A 9,229-nucleotide genomic window follows, 5' to 3' on the forward strand; every position below is an offset into this window, starting at 1 on the left:
GTAGCATAATTTAGAGACTTTTATTGTCAATAAAAAAGATAATAAGGTCCACAATTATCTTGTTATCATTACCAACACCATTCATTAAATTTAAAGGTTAGTTTGCATTTAATATGATTTATTGTGTCACATAAGAAGGATGAATGAAAAGACCATGTCGTGATAGAGGACAAAAAATCAATGCATACCTTCTATAGCTTATAGAAGTCCAAGTAAATTGTCAACTCCCTGATTATACTATTCAGAGATAATCCCTGTAACTTGTAATCCTTGAGCTCATCTAGCTTTCGAATCACAAACATTAACATAATTTGCTAAAGTCGTGAGATAGATAATAAAGCAAACTAGTCTTAATTTAATGCCAAGCATAACTTTAGATATCTTACTTCAATACAAAATAAAAGTCAACTTAATTGTACACTCAATGATCTATGCAAGGGGAGTGCTACTGTCATTAGGGTAGTTTTTTCAGCTTTTATCAGAGATTTCTAAGAGCTTTTACTAAGAGGTCAACCAGTTGACAATGGCCCGGTTTCCAACCGGTTCGATTGGACTTCAAAACAAATTTCAAAAGATTGGAGGAACTCAAATTGTGATAACTTAGTCTGCTCATGTAGTGACCCTACAACTACAAGGAACATACCTTGCAAAGCCAATGCATGTGGGAGGCATGTGAGCACATGGAAGCTGCTCCCTTCAGCTTGCAGGCTTCAAGTTTCAACTTTAATAATGGCAGTCCACAGAAGAGGAAGCAAAGAACTGAGGTAAGGGAAAGGCAGGTCCCCCAGAACCATGTTCTCTCTCTCTCTCTCTCTCTCTCTCTCTCGTCATCTTCTTCTCAGCTTCCATTCCACTTCATTATAGAATTCGACTGTCATGCTCCTCATGTGATGATGTGGTATGACTTGCCCCCCAGAAGGCCAATTATCCATGCTTTACAGAGTATGTAGGACACCTGCTAAGTGCTAAGCATTCCAAATGGTAAACAAATTAAAAAATGCAAAGACACTGCATCTCTATTTGCATTACAAAGAACAGGTGCAAAAGTTGACCTTATATATTATGAATTGAGCTACTCCGAACATTTCAGGACCAGTTCTAAGAAAAAATTCACATGGTTTATGATTCTGATCATGAACCATTCCATGTCAAATTGAGTTGGATAAGTTCAGTACTATTTTATGAGAGCTTGCTTAATGCAATGAATTCGGCAATGAGGGCATTGCTATTGAATAGAGAGAATATGCAGTATATTCAAACAAATGATCGACAGCAATTACTATGAGAATTATTGCCGAGAAAAAGGATTCAATATGCTCAGGAACTTGAGATCATTACTGCACAGGAGATAAGCATGAACTTTCGCCAGCTCATTCACGTACCCACAAGCAAAGTGGAAAAAGCTAAGGGTTCATGTGACCTTATCTTCACCCTTCATCATTGAGGCATACTGTACAAATTCATATCCAAATTTATTACCTGCAAAAACAATGCTTTTATGCAAGTATATATGTGGGTTGCATATCCTATGCAACCTTATGCCAATGAACAATATTACCTGACTTTAGCACCAACACATCTCAGCAATGATGATATACAACAATAAATTGCATCATATATAAGGATCTTTACAAGACTTAAGACAAATAAGGAAGATCTCTCTTGAAATGGACTAGGAGTCTATCTCATGTGTATAAAATGGCATCATTGTCAACTTATGTATGGACTTCCGTAAACAATCAATGTAGAAGCATAGCTAATATTGTTTTGGATAAAGGTTACATATATAGCAAGGAGAAAGATTTACAATACTTGCAGTTACGAAAGCAGTAATTCTCCTACGGGAAAGATCCAACCTTAAACCCAGCCAGAGATATTTCAGTTAGATTCTACCAAACCATATAACAAAGTCTGAAAAACTGGTATGCTGCATAAACCAGATATCAGCAGGTACTAAAATAGAGTAAGCTAAGGAGAAAACTAAAGATTGAGAAGTTTTAAAGAAGTCTTAAGCTTCAGCTTAAAGAAATTTGTGGACTGCAACAATTTTGCAATGACATAAGGTTGAATAGATTTGTCAAATCACCTTGACCTCATTGCAGAGAAGTTAACTTTGGTTCATGAATGAAATTAACATCAAATATAATAGCTGCCCAAATGGAGTTGGACTAGGAATAGCAATATGTATTCTATAACTTGAGTAAGTGTGAATAGATACATCATTTGATTCAATGACTTGCTACAGATGTAGCAAGCCATGAGGCATTACATGACAAGCGCCTAAGGATTCTCACAATTTGACCTCAAACTCCAATTAGTTAGTGCTTTAAGAAAAGAAAAGAAAAAAGAAAAAACCCAAATGCATCAGCTCAAACTGAATCTCCCAATAGTCTGAAAGAATGGATATCATGTGTCATATCATGAAATAGGAGAAAATTATCACCTTTCACAAAAATTGGTTAAGAATAATCAACACGAGGTTCATGCAAGTGAACATTTTTTGTTGCTCGAGACCTTACCAAACACTATAATCAACACAATGTAATATACAACTTGTTTTTAAAAGTACCAACACATTAAAGCATACATCAAATACATATGTTGCATGGTCTCTGAAGCTAGCTTATTATGGACATCAAAAACGTTTGGATCCCACATCCAAGCGACCAAGTTTTTCATGGGACCAACTAACCACTCAAATTTACACTTCATTGAAGCTATTTTCTGGTGTTAGAGCATGCACTCTGAGATTACAAAGCAAAGCATCGCGTCCTGTCAAAATAATTTGGAAAAAATGGTCGGTCTGTTTTGACAGAGAATTTAGCTCTTGCCTGAATGTCTTTACACTGTCAGCTAAATTGGCTGCACAATCCTGTACCCTTTGTCTTCCAAAGTCGGCACTCTTCCCAGGTACAGGTTCTTCCTCTGTGTGATTAGTGCAATTCTTATCGTCTAGCACAGGTTCTCCATTGCAACAGATGCAGCTAGTCATATCATGTAATCTTAGAGCAGAAACTCTAACTGCCTCTATCTCTTTAAGTAATGGAACCTTAAGAGTAACACTATGTCTCTTTAGTTCATCTGTTACAGCAGCTTGCAAGTCACTAAAAGCCTCACACCAGACCAACTCTTTAGAAACGTTGAGATCTGGTAATGCTTTTGGGGAACCTGACAGAGTGATTGAAAAGACATAACAGACAAATACTGTCATGACTTTAACTCCATATAAAGCTCTCATTAATGCCTTCCCTTTGGAGCTCTTGACCTTTAAGAGATCAAGCGTCCCTCGAAGGCTTTCAATGATCGACAGACAATTGTCCAATTTAGAGCTTTTAGAGTTGATTAGTTCAATCCACTCCTGAAGATATGATCGGGCTAGTGCAAGCTTTTGTGGTGAACTGGTTGACTTGTCCACAAGATGCAGCGCACACTGAAGCAAGAGCGGACCCTGATCTAATCGAGATAGCTCAGAACATAGTGCAATGCAGATGTCAAGCAACTTCACGCTGCCGTCCAAGTACCCGTCAATCCATTTCACATCCCATTGAGAAACAGGTAACTGAAGCTCATTGATAAAAGTTCTCAGGCTATTATGAGCATCTGATAAGAACTGAATAGCAAGTCTCATCCAGGATAAAGTTAGGACGTCTGAGATATTCTCTGGTTTCATCTTTGTGAATATTTCTGTCAGATTTTGCTCAAAAGAAAATAACAATGAGTGAATCCTCAGTGACTGATGAGATCCCTTGGGAAGGATACTCCGGAAAGGATTTCCAAATGGAAAGAAGGTGCGATGTGCATCATGTAGGCGACTCATGTTTGTTCAGTGTTAACCAAATTGTAGCTGCAAACAAAAAGCAATATGACAGTCATCAAATTCTGCAAATTAAGATTAAGTTGCTATGCCTTTCACACAATTTGAACTTGAGAAAGTAAATAGTTCAATATTTATGGGGAAAAGCTAAGCTTAACAATTTACAGAAGAAGCCTTAGACAAAAAAAAATGTATTACAATGGCCTGGTAAATCTTCATATTCCTTTATTGCAATAAAGTATAAACTAGTGTGCAAAAAAAAAATCAACATAAAACAATATCCAAGGGCATACTTACTACTCTATGAACTTTTTTTTCAAGTACGGAAATAACCATGATATGTACAGGAAAAATTCCAATAGCCTGTTTTCTAACAAGGGGAAAAAATTCAGATGGACATATGCTTATTATTCACAGAAGTTTCAAAGACTAAGTCCGCTTGTGGCAAGTCTCCTCAATTTGCTACGAAAATACTAATTCAATTACTGCTTGGAATATAAGAGAAAAACATGAAGCAATGATCTAGTGATCCTAATTCTTGATGAAATTTGAGTTTCGGGTTGTTGGCGATCTGTCCATAAACAACATAAATTAATAATAGAACGCTTCAAACCATCAAAGAATGATTCCTTGCTGCTGCGTGACCCAAAAGGAATTCAGGATGCCTCTTTCTTCAAGCGTAGGAATATGACTTAGTTACTCCCAATTACGTAGATTCGACACACAGTAAAGCCCACACTATCTGATCCACTCAAAAATTTATTTCTCGAACACCAACATCAGAGTCCCATCAACCTTCTCCACAATCAAAACTCAGATCCATTTATCAACCAGATCCACGCACAGATTGGGCTACATACAACCTCTAGTGAAAACAAAACTGGTTCCATGGATCAACCAGACAGACGCACGAATCAAGCAGCAAAATCTAGAGAAGAAACATAGATTGAAACCAAAATTTTCAAGCGAAACGTACCTGACAGAGGGAAAAGGAAATCAGCGACCCGCACAAGGGAAAAGCGTACAAGGCAGAACCTATCGCTCGCTTTCTCTCATATCCTGATCAATGGCAAAGCCCTAATTCTAACCGTTTCGTCAAGGCCCAGAAAATTCCAGATTTTTGTCAAGGTTCGATTTGGAGCATCCGCTTTCCAACTTCCACTTGCTGCAATGTTCTCGTTTGGATCGTAAGATTGGATGTCTGTTCCAAACACCGAGAGCAGATTTGTCGCAGTAGGAGATCAAATCGAGGAGAGCTTCTCGATAGAAGGTGGTTAGATTTGCTGTTGGCTGTTGCGTGTTGTTGGTAGGATCCTGCTTATGGACCAGGCGGGCATGGCCGAGCGGACGCGAGAGCTTGAAGCTCAATTTGGATTTGGAATGGTTTCGGATCCAAACGGGCACTATATTGAATATCAATAATATAAAAATAATAATAATAATGTTTTTTTAAATATCAATTTTCAAATGTTAAAAATATGTATAAAAATGAAATAAAAGGAAAAAAAATTAAAAGGTCATCATATTTTTATTTATTATTAAAACATGTCATCTTATTTCAATCTATTCTATTTTCAAAAATATGATTATTCAGCATTGTTAAAATAGCTAACTATTGTATATAAACAATTCAATTCTCATCCATATTAATAACATTATAATAAGTACGAATTATAATTGTTATAATATATATAATTTATTTATAATTAACAACTACAAAATCATAAATAATAAAGCTATATAATTGTAACCCCTATTAAATTATAACTACTATAACTATTCTAAATAAAAAAATAAATTTTTATTTATAATAATAATTATTATTATTATTATTATTATTTTTACAATTCTCATACAAACGAATACCCTTTTGATATTTTGTCAATAACATAAATGCAACAATCAAAGCATGAATAGAATCATTAAAGCAAACTGAATCCAAGAATCGAAAACATTGCATCCAACGAATGATACTCTCATGCAATTACAATTAGACTATTTTTGGTAGGGTATAATTTACCTTATAATATAATTAAAATTGTATTACAAGGTTGATTATTTTATTTGATTTAACTTTAAATTTGTAATGTAATATCGATTACAAAAGATAATAAAGTTTGTAATCTAAATTAAAAGTAAATATTATGTAATCTGATTACATTACGAGCTCACTGTTTAATCAAAATTTGAATGTCAAATATATCTCTAGTCAGTCATTGCCCGTTGACCGCACGTCGTCGGTCGTCACCGCCGACCGCCGCCGTCATCGATCGTCACCGCCGACCACCGTCGTCAGTGGCCGCTGCCGACTGTCGACCGCCATTGTCGGTCGCCGACAACCGCAAGCTCCGACAAAAGTGCGGTGGCTGTCGATAGAAGTCACAGGATATTTTTATCATTTTATAATAATACGAATTACAATCCTTATATATACCAAACAAAAAAAATATAATTACCCTTGTAATCAAAGATTACATATATTATATTACCAAACATAATAATATAATCAAGATTATATTACATTACATTACATTATAAATCTAATTATATTACAAACCCGATTATATTACACTCAATCAAACATAGCCTTAGGGAAAAATAAAATTACATGAGAGCATACGAAAGGGTGGAGGGTACTTGCCCTTTTATCTTCGCTGTTAACGTGCAATTAGAGTACAAGTTACCGTTTCTCTTTCTATAAATTCATCCAAGGTTATCAGAAGTTGGTTCATCCAAGAACGAAAGATTTGGATTATGAATCTTCGAAGAGCCATTCAATCAGAGCCGTACCTGTGTACGACGGGGCCTGAAGCGCATACTAAAAAATTGACTCTTCTACTACGATAAATAATGATAAAGTTCAATTTACAAATAACATATATATTAAATATATAAATAAATTAAAAATAAATATATTACATCAACGAAAAAATAATTATCAAATCTGCATAATTCAATTGTCGAACTCTTTCTTTCTCAATAGATAACATTGGTAGCTCATTGGTATCCTATAATACTGATACCAATGCGGTAGCCACAGGCAGTAGCAAGATGACAAGTAGTAACCACCATGCAATTAGGTCGCAGTTCGCACAAGCGACTGAGGTAGCGTGTGACAACCCCGTGCTATGCAATTAAGTCACGCGAATAAAGGCCAACTACCAACCCGCGTCGAGTGAGATAGCCACTGTGAGAATCGACGCGATTAGGTTGCACAAACGATCCTTGTTGTATGATTAGGTTACAATTAGTGTCATATGTTGCAAGACGAAGAAGATGGTCGAAGAAGAAGATTATGATTACCTCTTGTTTCGTGGATCCGTGCCTTAGTAGAAAGAACACCGAAAAAGAAATCACGTGCAAAGAAGAGCAACAGCGAAGAATAAATTATGTGCAAATAAGAGTCATGCGTCAGTGTGTGCCTCGGAACCGTGGGAATTGGTTTAACAGCCATTTAGGGTCCATATCTCTCATTTTTTTAATAAAAAAATGGGCCCTTTATTGGGCTGGGCCCTGAGGCGATCGCCTCTCTGGCCTCATGGAAGTTACGGCCCTGCATTCAATTATATGATTGTTCTTCCAACGACAAATAACAAGCACAAGATATAAGTGTTTACATTTGATATTGTATTTCATACTTTAGAAATGCTATAGTGGGGTATCAAAGCAATATGAGTTACAAGAGCATGGAAGTTACCTGTGTGTACGTCTTCTTGGCCCTTTTACCTGTCAAAAAAAAAAAAATATATATATATATATATATATATATATATATATATATATATATATATAATTATGTCTGAAAGCTGAATCAACGGACACTGGGTACGTGGCGCTCTCCGAGTCGTTGTCGTGGATCTCTGACCGGTCGTACGATCCTCCGGCGAACCTTCAAGGAAGTCGGGCCGGGAAGGGATTCCCGGCGACGACCCTCCAACGCTCAAGTCAAGCAAAGCACAACAAGAAAGTGGCTCCAAGGATCGTAAAATGCGTACCTCCGGCGAAGGGTGAGGACCCTTTATATAGAGCTGTGAAGATGCTCGGGCACACATACCGAGGTGCATATGTGTCCTCTGTCCATACCTCGGTATGGACTTGTCAGAAGAGCTTACCTGACACCATACTGCTACAGTCCGAGCACATCTGTGATGAGACCGCGGGATCCTCTGTTGTAAGATCTTGCGTATGGCCTGGTCGTTGAACATACCCGCTGTCAGGAGATGTTCCCCCGATGTTTCCTTTGTCCTTTTGTCTCTTCTGTTCCCGCGCCGAGCGGCCAACCGCTCGACAGGCATAGGTCCGCCCGGGTGCTCGGCTGAGAGTATTCCACAGCAACGATACTTTATGCTTCGGTCGAGCGGGCTATCCGCTCGGCCAGATGACCCTTTTCACTATGAGCGTTGGAAACCCGCCCATGGTCGGGTTGTCTTCTGTCCGGCCCGGGAAGCTCTTGCCGGATGTCAGGTCGGCTCGGCATCCTTCCGTTCGGCCCTGCATCCTTCCGTTCAGCCCGACACGCTTCCGTTCAGCTCGGCACGCTTCCGTTCAGCCCGGCATGCTTTCGTTCGGCAGGGCATCCTTCCGTTCGGCCGGCATCCTTCCATTCGGCCCGGCATCCTTCCGTTCATCCCGGCATCCTTCCGTTCGGCCCGGCATCCTTCCGTTCGGCCCTGCGTCCTTCCGTTCAGTCCGGCATCCTTTCGTTCGGCCCGACATCCTTCGTTCGGCACGAACTTGTGGTTGACCTCCACTTGTCTTTGACCCTCCGCCCATGAGGGTCCCCCGTCCTTACCACCGGATCACATGCCTCCCCGTTAAGTCTAGTCGAAGGAGGCGCATAGTCCGACTAACTGGACGCCCGTAGTGCCGAGCGGCGCATCCAAGAAACCATCCTCCGCTTCTCCTCGTTAATCGCCTCTCATCCCACCTCTCTTGCGTTTTGCAAGGGATTTTTTACGAAGTATTTTGCGTGGCTTTTCCGCTCGCCCGAATATGTTCTACTTTGACAAAAGAAGTTGTTTGCTTGATGAAGATGTACCTTTGGGTACTGAGCCGAGCGGAATGTCTCTCGATATTTATTGTCGGAGCTCGACGGTCTTCCGCTCGAATGATTTATAGACGTCGGCTCGTCTCTCGATATTTAACGTCGAAGCTTGACGGTCTTCCGCTCGGCTTATTTATAGACGCTGGCTCGTCTCTCGATTTTTAACATCGGAGCTCGACGGTCTTCCGCTCGGAAGATTTATAGACGCCGGCTCGTCTCTCGATTTTTAACGTCGGAGCTCGACGGTTTTCCGCTCGGAGGGTTTATAGACGCCGGTTCGTCTCTCGATTTTTAACGTCGGAGCTCGACGGTCTTCCGCTCGGAGGGTTTATAGACGCCGGCTCGTCTCTCGATTTTTAACGTCGGAGCTC

General features: G+C 39.3%; 1 protein-coding gene across 1 annotated transcript; it reads right to left on the reverse strand.

Annotated features, from left to right (window-relative positions):
- Positions 1-2,556: 2,556 nt before the first annotated feature.
- LOC121971015 (UPF0496 protein 4-like) lies at positions 2,557-4,947 on the reverse strand. Its single transcript, XM_042522080.1, has 2 exons — positions 4,791-4,947; positions 2,557-3,844 (listed from the first exon to the last, which is right to left on the reverse strand). Exon 2 carries the CDS (start codon positions 3,815-3,817, stop codon positions 2,702-2,704), a length of 1,116 nt encoding a protein of 371 aa, XP_042378014.1. The 5' UTR covers positions 3,818-3,844; positions 4,791-4,947; the 3' UTR covers positions 2,557-2,701.
- Between the last annotated feature and the right edge of the window lie 4,282 nt (positions 4,948-9,229).

This window comes from Zingiber officinale, chromosome 4A (genome assembly GCF_018446385.1).
Source record: "Zingiber officinale cultivar Zhangliang chromosome 4A, Zo_v1.1, whole genome shotgun sequence".
NCBI lineage: Eukaryota > Viridiplantae > Streptophyta > Magnoliopsida > Zingiberales > Zingiberaceae > Zingiber > Zingiber officinale.

Coding starts and splice junctions, on each gene's coding strand:
- LOC121971015 (XM_042522080.1), bottom strand. CDS start 3,817: ATGAGTCGCCTACATGATGCACATCGCACCTTCTTTCCATTTGGAAAT.